The sequence below is a fragment of the Cebus imitator genome, unplaced genomic scaffold, assembly GCF_001604975.1.
Source record: "Cebus imitator isolate Cc_AM_T3 unplaced genomic scaffold, Cebus_imitator-1.0 Scaffold188, whole genome shotgun sequence".
NCBI lineage: Eukaryota > Metazoa > Chordata > Mammalia > Primates > Cebidae > Cebus > Cebus imitator.
In genome coordinates, this window is record NW_016107503.1 from 4,748,078 (window position 1) to 4,762,654 (window position 14,577).

At 42.1% G+C, this 14,577-nt stretch overlaps 1 protein-coding gene across 11 annotated transcripts in view; it reads left to right on the forward strand.

Annotated features, from left to right (window-relative positions):
* The window catches only part of POGZ (pogo transposable element derived with ZNF domain), a 61,484-nt gene that overhangs the window by 41,617 nt on the left and 5,290 nt on the right, over nucleotides 1-14,577 (forward strand). For all 11 annotated transcript variants that reach the window (XR_005203063.1, XM_017546260.2, XM_017546262.2 and 8 more), the window contains 5 exons: nucleotides 9,370-9,470; nucleotides 9,987-10,133; nucleotides 13,770-13,904; nucleotides 14,017-14,189; nucleotides 14,356-14,496. Coding sequence is in view for 10 of the 11 variants with exons in the window: in XM_017546260.2 (XP_017401749.1) it covers nucleotides 9,370-9,470; nucleotides 9,987-10,133; nucleotides 13,770-13,904; nucleotides 14,017-14,189; nucleotides 14,356-14,496 (697 nt within the window). In the remaining variant the exon portion in view is untranslated. The remainder of the gene's footprint in view (nucleotides 1-9,369; nucleotides 9,471-9,986; nucleotides 10,134-13,769; nucleotides 13,905-14,016; nucleotides 14,190-14,355; nucleotides 14,497-14,577) is intronic.

The following is a 14,577-nucleotide window of genomic DNA, read 5'->3' on the forward strand; positions in this document are numbered from 1 at the left end:
AAAAAAAAAAAAAAAAAAAAAAAAAAAAAAATAAGTGTATATACCTCTACTAAGGAGACATAGTGAGGATTTAAGCCCAGTATTTAGAATACTTCTGATGTCCTTTATGGGATTTCCAGTTTTGTTGTAAAGATAAAAATTATGTAAATATAGAAAAATGTGAGAACAAGATAGTATATTAAACATATCCATTTTAAGATACCAGTGATAGGTGAAATAGTTCAAAGAAGGAAAAAAAAACCCTCATGGCTAGGTTTCCAAGAAAGTCGTGCTTAAACTTAAGAAACGTTTCGATGGAGAATAGTAAGAAAAGCTTTCAGGTGATTGAAAACAGCATGATCAAAAGGATAAAAAATGTGCATATTATCTGGATGCAGATAACATTTTACTTTAACTGAAAATCCTTAACTAAAAGTGAATTAACAGTGACTGGGTGAGGTGGCTCACGCCTGAAATCCCAGCACTTTTGGAGGTTTAGGTGGGTAGATCAGTTGAGGGCAGGAGTTCAAGACCAGCCTGGCCAACATGGCAAAACCCAATCTCTACTAAAAATACAAAAATTCGCCCAGTGTGGTGGTACACGCCTGTAATCCCAACTACTCAGGAGGCTGAGGCACAAGAATCATTTGATCCCAGGAGGTGGAGATTGCAGTAAGCTGAGATCGCACCACTGCACTCCAGCCTGGGTGACAGAGCAAGACCCTGTCTCAAAACAAAAGAAAACGGTAAGAACATCTGTTATATCATTTAACCGAGAGATACAGAAATGGATGCTTCAGCCTAGAACTTGACTGCCTTGCTGTTTTTCAACACTTCTCTTGTCTCTGGCTCATAGCAGGGCGGCTATGTGTCAGGCATTATGTCCAGATAAAAAATTGTCTAGGCAAAGAAGAGATCTTATCTTCCCATCTTTCTTTCCTGAATCTGTGTTCTTATAAGTGAGAATTGCTTTCCTTTTACATCCCCTTGACTGACCATAATTGGGTCATAGGTGCATTACTAAACCATTTATTGGCAAGGGAAATGGGATTGACATATGGCTTACACTAACACTAGGCAATAGAAATATGCAAGCTTCATGGGTAATTTTAATTTTTTCACTTTAAATATAGTAGTGCTCCCTTATCCTCAGTTTCGGTTAGTCTCAGCCACAGTCCAAAAATAGGTGAGTGCAGTACAATAACATTATTGAGAGAGACACCACGTTCACATAACTTTTATTACAGTATGTTGTTATAATTGTCCTTTTATATGTAATTATATATGTAATAATTTTTATTGTTAATCTCTGACTTTGCCTAATTTATAAATTAAAGTTTATCAAAGATATGTATATATAGGAAAAAACATGGTATGTATAGGGTTCAGTGCCATCTGAGTGAGGTTTCATATATGTACTTCGGGTCTTGGAACATACATTTCTCATTGGCAAAGGATGTCTACTGTAAAGTTTAAAAAACCAGGCAAAGTTAATTTTAATGGCATATTTATTCAGTATATTTAAAATCATTTCAACGTGTAATCAAAATTTAAAATTGAGATATTTGTCATTCTTTTTCCTCCATTAAAAAACAGATTTTTTGAAATACAAATCTAAATTGGATTTGAGCTTACCACATTTTAAGTGTTCACTAGATAGTGTTGCTGGTGCCACCATAGTAGACAGTGAAACTTTGGACTAATCATTTGGGAGTAGAATGTATGTATTAGAATCAACCAGGCCAAGTGCAAATGGCTCATGCCTGTAATCTCAGCACTTTGAGAGGCCAAGGTAGACAGATTGCTTGAGCTTAGGCATTTGAGACCAGCCTGGGCAGCATGGAGAAACCCCGTCTCTACATTAAAAAAAAAAAAAAAATAGCTGGGTGTGGTGGCACACACCTATGGTTCTAGCTACTCAGGAGGTAGAGATGGGAGGATTTCTTGAGCCCAGTAGGTCAAGGCTACAGTGAGCCGTGATCACACCATTGCCCTCCAGCTTGAGTGACAGATCGAGACTGTGTCTCAAAAAAGAAACAAAAAGAATCAGTGGTGACTGCATGTAGTGCTAGGGTAGCCAGCTTGGTCTAGAATAGAACTCAAGATTCTTCACTATCAGTTCTGTGAAGCCAGAGTAACTCATCCATACCTCTCAGTGAAAACACCAGTTTTTTGAGACAACAGGGTTTTGCTCTGCCACCCAGGCTGGAGTGCAGTGGTGCAATCATAGCTCACTGCAGCCTTGACCTCCTGGGCTCCACCAATCCTCCCACCTCAGCCTCCTGAGTGGCTGGGACTATAGGCATACACCACCATACCAGCAAATTTATTCCTTTTTCAGGGGAGTAGAGACAGGGTCTCGCTATGTTGTCCAGGCTGGACACCTAACTCATTTCCATGCATAATATGGTGGGTAGGTTTTGTGATTCCAAAATTCTACACAACAAAATTCCACAGAGGGAAGATAAGGTTTTCCTTTTGGAAAACAAACAGACAATGTAGACCGTCATTGATCTTTTTTTTCTTGGTTTTCCTTTTAATTTTTGAGTCTCTTAATGACGAAATTTTATACTTACCAAAATCACCTTTCCTTAGTATATATCAATTTTATTCTTGCATGCTTTTGTAACTTCCTTTTTTTGCACCCATGACAGGTCCTGCATGAAAGTAGGTCTTTTTTTTTTTTTTTTTTTTTTTTTGGAGACAGGGTCTCACTCTGTTAGCCAAGCTGGAGTGCAGTGCAGTGGCACAGTCTTGGCTCACTGCAACCTCCACTTCCCAGGATAAGATGATCCTCCCAACTCAGCCTCCTGAATAGGTGGAACTACAAGCACGTGCCACCATGCCCAGCTAATTTTTGGGTTTTTTGGGGGGAGTACGTGGGGGTTGTAGAGGTAGGGTTTTGCCATGCTGCCCAGGCTGGTCTCAAATTACTGAGCTCAAGCAGTCTACCCACCTCGGCCTCCCTCCCAAAGTGCTGGGGTTACAGGCATGAGCCACCACACCTGGCCTTTTTTTTTTTTTTTTTGAGACAGTTGCTCTGTCACCCAGGCTGGAGTGCAGTGGCGAAATCTCAGCTCACTGCTACCTCCACCTCCTGGTTTCAAGCAATTCTTGTGCCTTAGTCTCCTGAGTTTCTGGGATTACAGGTATGTACCACCATTCCCAGTTAAATTTTTTTATTTTTACTTTTAGTAGAGACGGGGTTTCACCGTGTTGGCCAGGCTGGTCTCAAACTCCTGGCCTTAAATGATACACCTGCATCAGCCTCTCAAAGTGCTGGGATTTATAGGAATGAGCCAGCATGCCCAGCCGAAAGTAATTTTTTTTTTTTTTTGAGATGGAGTTTCACTCTTTCACCCAGGCTAGAGGGTGGTGGTATGATCTCGGCTCACTACAACCTCCGCCTTCCCATTTCAAGCGATTCTCCTGCCCTAGCCTCCTGAGCAGCTGGGATTACAGGCGCCTACCACCACGCCCTGCTAATTTTTTTGTTTTTTTGGTAGAAATGGGGTTTCACAGTGTTGGCCAGGCTGGTCTCAAACTCCAGACCTCATGATCCGCCTGCCTTGGCTTCCCAAAGTGCTGAGATTACAGGCGTGAGCCACTGTGCCCAGCCCGAAAGTAGCTTTCTTAAAAAAAGAATGGTTGCAAAATAGCTGTGCATGGTTTAGGGATGCATGTGAAAATCTAATACATTCATATAATTTGAATTAAATCAGTATACTTGGAATATCCATCACTCTTAAATGTGTTTTTTCTTTATGCTAGAAACATTCAAATTATTCTTTTCTAGCTATTTTGAAATGTACAACAGATTATTGTAAACTGTAGTCGCCCTACTGATCTATCTAGCACTAGGTCTTATATCTTCTTTTAAACCACGTATTTGTACCTGTTGATCAGCTTCTCTTCAACTCCCACCTCCCCTACTCTTACCAGCCTCTGGTAACCACCATTCTACTCTGTCTTCCTGAAATCCACTTTTTTTTTTTTAGCTCCCACATATGAGTGGGAACCTGTGATGTTTGTCTTTTTGTGTTTGGCTTACTTCAGTTAACCTAATGACCTCCAATTCTAACCATGTTGCTGCATGACAGAATTTCATTCTTTTTATGGCTGCGTAATATTCCATTTGGTATATATATCACATCTTCTTTATCCATTTATCTGTTGCTGGGCACTTAGATTGATTCCATATTTTGCCTATTGTGAATAGTGCAGCAATAAACATGGGAGTGCAGATATCTTTTCAAAAAGTAGTTTATTTTTAAATGCTAATATTTTGGGGGATTTTTTTTCTTTTATTTTCTGAATTGTTTATTAATTGTAGACATCATATATTTTTCCCCTAAATGCTTTAATATGTATCTCTAAAAATAAGGCCTTTTTTTTTTTTTAATTATGGCCACAGTACCTTTGTTAAGATGTAACAGGCTAGGCATGATGGCTCACACCTGCAATCCTAGCACTTCAGGAGGCCAAGGTTGGCAGGTCACCTGAGGTTAGGAGCTTGAGACCAGCCTGGCTAACATGGTGAAACCTTGTTTCTACTAAAAATATAAAAAAATAGCCGGGCGTGGTGGTGCATGCCTGTAATCCCAGCTACCTGGGAGGCTGAAGCAGGAGAATCACTTGAACCCAGGAGGCAGACGTTGCAGTGATTCGAGGTAGCGCCGTTGCATTGTAGCTTGAGGGCAGCAAGAGTGAAACTTCATCTCAGAAAAAAAAAAAATCTAACAGAATTAATCAGAAATCCTTAATATCATCCAATACCTAGTTTATTTAAACATTTTCTGAATTGTCCCCACAATATCAATGGATCATTATATTTGTGATAACAGTATCATCTTAATAACATGACAGGCCAGGCATGGTGGCTCACGCCTCTAATCCTAGCACTTCGGGAGGCCAGGGCGTAAGGATTGCTTGAGCCCAGGAGTTTGAGAACAGCCTGGGGAGCATAGTGAGACGCACGTCTCTATCTCTTTTTTGTTGTTGTTGTTGTTGTTTTAAATTAGCCAGGTGTGAGGACATGTGGCTATAGCCCCAGCTACGCCAACACTGAGGTGGGAGGATCGTTTGAGCCCAGCAAGCCGAGCCTGCAGTGAGGTATGATCACACCACTGCTCTCTAGCCTGGGGGACAGATTAAGACCCTATCTCAAAAAATAGCATTACCTTTTTTTTTTTTTTTTTTTTTTTGTCTTGAGACGGAGTTTCGCTCTTGTTGTCCAGGCTGGGGTGCAATGGCGCCATCTTGGCTCACCGCAACCTCCTCCTCCCAGGTTCAGTTCTCCTGCCTCAGCCTCCCGCGTAGCTGGGATTACAGGCATGCGCCACCACACCCGGTTAATTTTGTATTTTTGGTTTCTCCATGTTGGTCAGGCTGGTCTGAAACTCCTGACCTCAGGTGATCCACCCACCTTGGCCTCCCAAAGTACTGGGATTACAGGCATGAGACACTGCACCTGGCCAGCATTACATTTTTATTCACACTTGTGTAAGAGCAGTGGGTGACTTAAACGAGCTTGTATGACTCTAGGGTTCTTGTCATAAGTTTGCGTAATGCTGATTCATAGTCTTTTATTTTTTCTTTTGAGACAGAGTCTCACTCTGTCACGCAGGCTGGAATGCAGTGGCAGGATCACAGCTCACTGCAGCCTCCACCTGCTGGTTTCAAACAATTCTCCTGCCTCAGCCTTCCAAGTAGCTGGGACTACAGGCATGTGGCATCGAGCCTTACTAATTTTTGTATTTTTAGTAGAGACGGGGTTTCTCCATGTTGGCCAGGCTGGTCTCAAACTCCCGGCCTTGAAGTGATCCACCCACCTCAGCCTCCCAAAGTGCTGAGATTACAGGTGTGAGCTGTGGCACACACCTGTCTGATTCATAGTCTTTTTTCTTTTTTTTTTTTTTTTTTTTTTTTTTTTTTTTTTTTTTTTTTTTTTTCTTTTTTTTGAGATTGAGTTTTGCTCTTGTTGCCCAATCTGGAGTGCAATGGCGTGATCTCAGCTCACTGCAGTCTCCACCTCCCAGGTTCAAGCAATCCTCCTGCCTCATCCTCCCTAGTAGCTGGAATTACAGGCATGCACCACCACACCCAGCTAATTTTTGTATTTTTAGTAGAGACAGAGTTTCACCATGTTGGCCAGGCTGGTCTCGAACTCCTGACTTAAGGTGATGCACCCACCTCAGCCTCCCAAAGTGCTGGGATTACAGGCATGAGCCACCGTGCCCGGCCCTGATTAATAGTCTTTTAGTATTTATGTCTAATACAGAAATCCTAACCTGCTTTTGCTTGGTGGTTAGGTTTCCAGTGAGCCCCTTAAAATTATATGGAAACTTTGCCTGTGTGTGTGCATTTTTCAAGGGAGAAGTTGCATAGCTATTACTAGTCTCAGAGAGATTTGGGACTAGAAAATGGATAAAACTATTAGTTCTTATTTCTGTTTTCCATAGTGGCTCTCTGAAGCTTCATTTCTTCAAATATTCTAACATTTTTTCTCCTGGCGTCATTACCCCCTCCTGAGCATCCAATTAAAAGTAACAGATGTAGGTTATTCTAATCTTTCAAAAAATCTTATGTTAGTGGAAAAGAGAAAGAATACACTGAGAAAGAAATAGGATTGAGAAAAGGATGCTTTAGGGGGCTTAACCATATTTAGAAGTTGGAGCCTGTCGGGGGTGGGGAAGATTCAAGAGAGGGAAAACGAATTGACAAAATCTTGGAATACATGGAATGATGAGGTTGGATGAGCTTCAGGACGGTATGAGAGATCTATCCTTCCGTAGTTTGGAAAGCATCCAGCAAAAGCTGTAGTTGTTTGTGCCTGTTTTCTCAACGTAGAAGATTGTGTTAGGTGTTACGGAGGGAATTAGGGTGATGGTGCTCAGAGGGACAGTGTTAGGAAGGCCACTATGGAGAATCAATTCATTCTCCCTCTTGAGTCTTTTTCTGTATTAGCTCCTTACCCCATAGAACTAATGTGTCAGAGGTCACTAGAGATCTCTTAAATCCCCTTATGTTTGAGTTCCCACCTCACTAGTTTTCTGGAAATAACACATGTAAATCTTAACATCATGCTTGTACATTAGAAATTGCTTAATAAGTATTTTTATTAATGTTGCATGACAGCTGTGAAAATAGAGCTGATAAATAGGTTGTAGGAGAAAAGCCTTTGAGATTGAACGAGATTGCCCAGGGAAAACAGACTAAGAAAGGCCTGGACAAAAGGTAGCTTAAAGGTGTTCTAAGAAAGAAAAAAGAATTAAAAGAGATAAACAAATCGGGGAGGGGGGTGGGTAGGAAAGAGATAATATTGTCATGTTGCTAGTTAACTGTTTCCTGAACATGTGGTTAACTTTCATACCAACTTGCCTTTCCTCCTGCTTTTGTCTTGGTCCTCTCTCTGGCTGGCTGAGCCCCATTCTTCTTTGACAATTCAGCTTTTATATCTTATTACAGCTTTTCCTCATTCCTTTTGGCAGAACTTCTTATTTATCTGTGTCCTCATAGCACCTAATGTACGTCTAGACAGTGTTTCTAAATGGAGTTGCAGACCCCTTTGAGAATAAACATGAAATGTGTGAATCTTCTTCCTAGAAAAATACACATTTTACTCTTTTACAAATAATTTCAGAGAACACCAGGGTTCCTTGAGGCCTGTTCCATAGACCCCCAGATTAAGAACCCCTGGCTTTTGTTTGTTTTGCTTTAAAGAATTACTTGACCAGACACAGTGGCTCACACCTATAATTCTGGCACTTTGAGAGCTGAGGTGGGAGGATTGCGTGAGCCTGTGAGGTCAAAGTTGCAGTGGGCCATGACTGAGCCACTGCACTCTAGCCCGTGAGACAAAACGAGACCCTGTCTCAAAAACGAAAATCCAGGGTTCTAGGTAGTTAAAAAAAAAAATTATTTCAACCTTATTCATAGTTCTTTGGCTGGCGTGCAGGGACCTAGGGGTGGGGGGAGGTTAGACATTGTCCAACAAATGCCCAAAGCTTTAAGCTTCCAGTTTTCCTATCTTTAATTCCATTAAAGTGAGAAAAATGTGGCTGGGTGCGGTGGCTTACGCCTGTAATCCCAGCACTTTGGGAGGCCGAGGCGGGTGGATCGTGAGGTCAAGAGATCGAGACCATCCTGGTCAACATGGTGAAACCCCGTCTCTACTAAAAATACAAAAAATCAGCTGGGCATGGTGGCGCGTGCCTGTAATCCCAGCTACTCAGGAGGCTGAGGCAGGAGAATTGCCTGAACCCAGGAGGCAGAGGTTATGGTGAGCCGAGATCGCGCCATTGCACTCCAGCCTGGGTAACAAGAGCGAAACTCCGTCTCAAAAAAAAAAAAAAAGTGAGAAAAATGTAAGTAATATCTCTCTTTTTGCCATACTGTGTAATTCAAAATAAGTAGCAATTAAAATTCTTACCAAAAATTGGCCGGTAAGCTGGCTCACACCTCTAATTCTAGCACTTTGAGAGGGCTGAAGTGGATTGGCGAAAAGATTGCTTGAGGCCAGGAGTTTCAGACCAGCCAAGGCAACATGGCAGGACCCTGTCCCTACAAAAACATTTAATTAGTTGGGCGGTGTGCCACTGTAGTCCTAGCTACTCAGGACGCTGCTGTGAGCTATGATCATGCTCCAGCCTGGGCAACAAAGCAAGATTCTGTCTCTTTTAAAAAAAATAAAAAGGCTGGGCACAGTGGCGCACACCTGCAATCCCAGCACTTTGGGAGGCCGAGACAGGTAGATCACCTGAGGTCAGGAGTTCGAGACCAGCCAGGCCAACATGAAATTACCAAAAATTGTCTCATAAGTTTGACAAAGTTTTTGTTAATTTGTGTCATAAAATTTTATCTCATAAGCTTGACAAAATGGACCATTTCAAAGAGAGTAGGAGGTATTAGAGGCCAGCTGATTAGCAGCAGGAAGTCATATGGGCTACTACCAAGTTTTTACCTGTAAGAATAGAGAAATGACAGTTCCTACATGCGGTTTGAAATAATGGTGGCAGAATACAGGGTTTGGAGTCCAAGATAGTGCCTAAATTTTGAGCTCAGGAAGAAATGGGGAAAGTAAAAAGGGAAACAGTGGTAAGCCAAGAGGATGCTGAATTACATTAGAATTGATGATAGAATAACCAATTTAAAATGTCTTGTAGATAAGATCTAGAAGGAACCTGTGGAAAGAAGTCTGAGCTACATACATAAAGTTATCGGAAACACAAATGTTAAGGTGGAGCCGTTTAAAGAAAGAATAGAAGGGACCTATGATTTTACTGACTGTTAAAAATGAAAATAAAGGAGTCAGAGAAAGTAAAGATTGTGAGTCAGCAGGACTTTCGTCTTATTTTCAAGTGGATTTATTGATTACTTTTCTTCTTACAGCCAAGTGCAAGATCTGTGAGTGGGCGTTTGAAAGTGAGCCACTATTTCTCCAGCATATGAAGGATACTCATAAGCCTGGAGAGATGCCTTATGTTTGCCAGGTATTGCCTTTTTCTCCAGGGAGTTTTAGCAGTTTTGCTCTCAGGCAGAACACAAAGTATCCACTAATGAATATTGCTGAATACCTACTACATACACTTAGTTTAGGAACCCTGAGTAGGTACTGAAGAAATAGTAAACAGTTTGCCTTCAGGGTTTCCATGCAGGAGGAGAACATCAAAGAACATGTCTGCAAGTAGACTAGCAGGAGAACATGTGCATATTCTGAGTGAGTGGCTGTCTCCTAAACGTGCTCTTCGGAAATCGACAGAAAAGCCTTTATTTTTCTTAGTTATAGAACATGGTTTGTTCTCAGACTTTCCTGTCCCTTCCTATTTTTAAAAGCCAAATCTGTCACAAACATAGCCCAGCATTACAAAGTTAGAAAAATAATTTGATCTCTATGCAATTGGGAAAACTCTTTTTTTATTTAAAAATTTTTATTCCTGCTTTTTTTTTAAAAGGCTTCTCAGTTGTTCACTCATTCTTAGCCTTATTTTCCCTCTTATGTGACCCAGGTGTGTCAATACCGCTCCTCACTCTACTCTGAGGTAGATGTCCATTTTCGGATGATCCATGAGGATACCCGGCATCTGCTCTGCCCTTATTGCCTGAAGGTCTTCAAAAATGGCAATGCATTCCAACAGCATTACATGAGGCACCAGGTACTAGGCACCAAGCAATTCCCATATTCTCTTTATTTTTTTTTTTAAACATGGATGCTGGGGCCAGGGCTGAGCTAGGCAAATAATTTGGGCAGAGATTATAATATGCATATGTTTGCAAAAATTTATTGAACTCACTTATGTGCCATGTAGTGGCCTAGATGCCAGAGATTTAGTGGTAAACAAGGCAAACAATACAATAAAGCATAAAGAGTACTAGGTTAGGGGGAAGTATAGGATATAGAAAAATCACATAGCTATTCTGGGTGCCTAGTAAGGCTTGAAGAAGAATGTGCCAGATGAAATAAGACGGAGAACAGTGTGCCCAAGGCACAAAGCAAGATTATGGAGGTTCAAGAAATTGAGAGAGGTACAGGGTATGGTATAAGAGACAGAGGGGTTGGAAGTTAGGCAGGGACAGGTCATAAAGGATCTTTTAGCCGTGAAAAGAAGTCACTGGGACGCCATTAAAGGGGTTTTAAGCCCTGGAGTGATGTGTTTAGATTTACTTTTAGTTAAGATTTTATACTGCCTGCACTGTGGAGAATGGATTAAAGGAGAAGAAGACTACAGTCAGGGAAACTAACTAGAAGACTCTTTTCAGTAGTTTAGGTGAGAGATAATAGTGGCTATTGGCTTTTGAAATGAAGAAAAAGCGAGTAAAGTTTAGAGATATTCAGAATATTTGTGATATTTATGATGTAGAGATGGATTAGGTGAAGGCAGCAATGGAATAATTAAGAACAGTGCCTAAGATTCAGTCTTGGGCAATTGGGTGAATGAGGAAACTGTTTGCTGAGATAGAAACAATAGAGAAAGTATATTTGTGAGTCGGGGGATCATGAGTTTGGGTATTGTGAGTTAGCAGTAGGATGTGAAGTGTAGCTGTTAGATAATAGATCTGAAGTCCAGGAGAGATCTCTGGGTTGTAGAAAACATATTAGGAATCAGCATTATATAAATCCTGTAGATTTTAAACTTAAATGCCATGGGCCCCCCAACCCTGTTGAGAATAAGAGAAGGCTTAGGATATTTGAAGTCTCTTGTCTATAAAGTAAGCACCATAGTACTAGGAGGAAAACCAGAAGACACTTGACATTAAGGAAACTGGGGAAAAGAAAGTGTTTTAAAGAAAAGGGTGTGATCAAAATGTCATATGTTACAGGAAGGTGTCAAGCAAGATAGAGACTTAGAAACAGGCCTTTAATTTAGCAACATTGATGAGAGTCATTTTATTGGTTGGTAGGGTGGAAGTCAGATTTCAGCAGAACAAATCAATGAGAGGTAAAGAAATGAAGATGATATATTTAAAGAAGTTTACTTATAAAAAGGGAGTGTAAGGCTGGGTGTTATGGCTTACGCCCATAATCCCAGCACTTTGGGAGGCCGAGGCGGGCGGGTCGCCTGAGGACAGGAGTTTGAGACCAGCCTGACTAACATGGTGAAACCCTGTCTCTACAAAAAATACAAAATTAGCTGGGCGTGGTACGCATGCCTGTAATCCCAGCTACCCAGGAGGCTGAGGCAGGAGACGCACTTGAACCCAGGAGGCGGAGGTTGCGGTGAGCCGAGATCCTGCCACTGCACTCCAGCCTGGGCAACAAGAGTAAAACTCCACCTCAAAAAAAAGGGTTGAGGAGTATAATCCCAGCACTTCGGGGGGCTGAGACAGGTCGATCACGGGGTCAGGAGTTTAAGACCAGTCTGCCCAACATGGTGAAACCCCGTCTGTACTAAAAATAACAAAAATTAGCCGGGTGTGGTGGCGGGCACCTGTTATCCCAGCTACTCAGGAGGTTGAGGCAGGAGAATTGTTTGAAACCAGAAGGTGGAGGCTGCAGTAAGCCAAGATTGCACCACAGCACTCCAGCCTGGGCAAAAGAGTGAAACTCTCAACAGCAACAAAAAAGGAGGACCCAGGGTGGAAAATCCAGAGGAAGAAGTGGCAGATAATTTTTTGAGGCCAGGCGCGGTGGCTCACGCCTGTAATCCCAGCACTTTGGGAGGCCGAGGTGGGCAAATCATGAGGTCAGGAGTTGCCCAGCCTGGCCAACATGGTAAAACTCTGTCTCTACTAAAAATTTAAAAAATAAGCTGGGTATAGTGGCGGGCACCTGTAATCCCAGCTACTCAGAAGGCCGAGGCAGGAGAATCACTTGAACCCTGAGGCAGAGGTTGCCGTGAGCTGAGATTGCGCTGTGCTGCTGCACTTCAGCCTGGGTGACAGAGTGAGACTCTGTCTCAAAAAAATTTTTTTTTGTTGCTTGTATTTTTTTAATGAGATGAAAAGGTATGACTTTCTTTTAAAATACTGCAAGAAGAGAGCCACTAGAGGAGAGAGAGAGAGGTATATAAGAGGATTCAAAATGGAGAACAAGATGGGTGCACATGTGCTTAATAGTCACACACATACGCACGCACCCCATTATGCTCATAGTCTCATTTGCACAGTAGTGACTACTGATTGTCTACCACAAATGTGTTTCCAAATAGGGGCATGGAAATTGCCTCTCTGCCAAAGTTTGCAGAGCTTTTTTAACCCTACCAAAGAAAATCCTAGACATGGGACTTATTTTTGAAGGACTTCAATACTAGGCAGACTGAATCCTCAAAATGGTCTCACCAGGAGGCATATCTGTATATACTGATGTATAAGTGGGAAAACAGCAAAGTGTAGACAAGTGCTGTCATTTGTGTTAAAAGGAGAAAAAGAAGAGGGCCTGAGGTAGGAGGATCAGTTGAGCCCAAGAGGTACGGAGGCCAGCCTGGGCAACATGGTGAGACAACATCTCTACAAAAAGGAAAGGGAAAAAAGTGGGGGCCAGGCACAGTGGCTCACGCCTGTAATCCCAGCACTTTGGGAGGCCAAGACAGGTAGATCACTTGAGGCCAGGAGTTGAAGATCAGCCTGGGCAACATGGAGACGCCTCATCTCTACAAAAAATACAGAAAGTAGCTGGGTGTGCTTGCATGTGCTATAGTCCCAGCTACTTGGGAGGCTTGAGGTTGAGGCTGCAGCGAGCTGTGAGCATGCCACTGCACTCCAGCTTGAGCAACAGAGAGAGACCCTGTTTTCAAAAAAAAAAAAGAGGGGGTGGATGGCAAGGCAGGTAAGGATTGGATATGAATGTATTTCTGATATAGTTATATATATAGACTGCCCATGAAAGCATGCTCAGGAAACGTAATAAGTTGTTTCTGTGGAAAGGGACTGAGTGTCGGAGTTGAAGGCAAACTTGGAAGAGTACAGGAAAAAAAAGTTTGACTTTTATTTACTGTGTACATTATCTTTCTTTAAAAAAAGACTGTCCAGGAGAATGTTTGTCAGCAGTGTAAAGATATTATACAAATAGAGGTTACATCACTCATTTAAATTGCTAAAATAAGTCCGAAAAGGATGATTTGAGAACTTAGTCATCCTGGCCTAGAATCCATCTTTCTTTGGGATCATGGGAGGTAATGATTCTCAATGGTAGGTTTTGTGGTCATGTTGTATATTTCTTTCTTACTCTCTTAAATTATTAACAGAAAGGGGGGAAGAATGATATGGTTGGCATTGATCTGCTTACTTCTCAAAGATTTATTAGGAACCTTTAAGGGATTTTGTCTCTTTTTACCTCCCCTCCCCCACTTCAGAAGAGAAATGTTTATCACTGCAACAAATGCCGGCTGCAGTTTCTCTTTGCCAAGGACAAAATTGAACACAAGCTTCAACACCATAAAACCTTCCGTAAACCCAAGCAGCTGGAGGGCTTGAAACCAGGCACCAAGGTAAAGAGTGTGCTGGTGTCTTTCATAGGCTCAGGGAGGGAGGAATAGAGATTTTCAGTATTCTGAAATTTAGTGTGGGTGATGTCTCATTGTTCCTTCCCTTGACTCTCAGGTGACAATCCGGGCTTCCCGAGGGCAGCCACGAACTGTTCCTGTATCCTCTAATGATACACCTCCCAGCGCCTTGCAGGAGGCAGCACCACTGGCCTCCTCAACGGACCCTCTGCCTGTCTTCCTTTATCCCCCTGTCCAGCGCAGCATCCAGAAGAGAGCTGTTAGGAAAATGTCAGCGCCTTCTTCTAAGTGCTGGGCGGGTGGGGGCTGGGTGGGCAGGATTATTCCTGATACACAATGCGATCTGGTAGCTTTTTAGCAGAATTTCTTGTCTGAAAATCCTACATTTTGGGGACCCCTGAGGCAGTAATGAGAATTCTCCTTTTCTTCCCTACAGGAGTGTCATGGGCCGGCAGACATGCCTGGAGTGCAGCTTCGAGATTCCAGACTTCCCTAATCATTTCCCTACTTATGTGCACTGCTCTCTGTGTCGCTATAGCACCTGCTGCTCTCGAGCTTATGCCAACCACATGATCAAGTAAGTTGTTTTAACCAGTGTTTCAGCTTGAGAGTTCAGATTCTTTTTTTTTTTTTTTTTTTTTTTTTTTTTTTTTTTTTT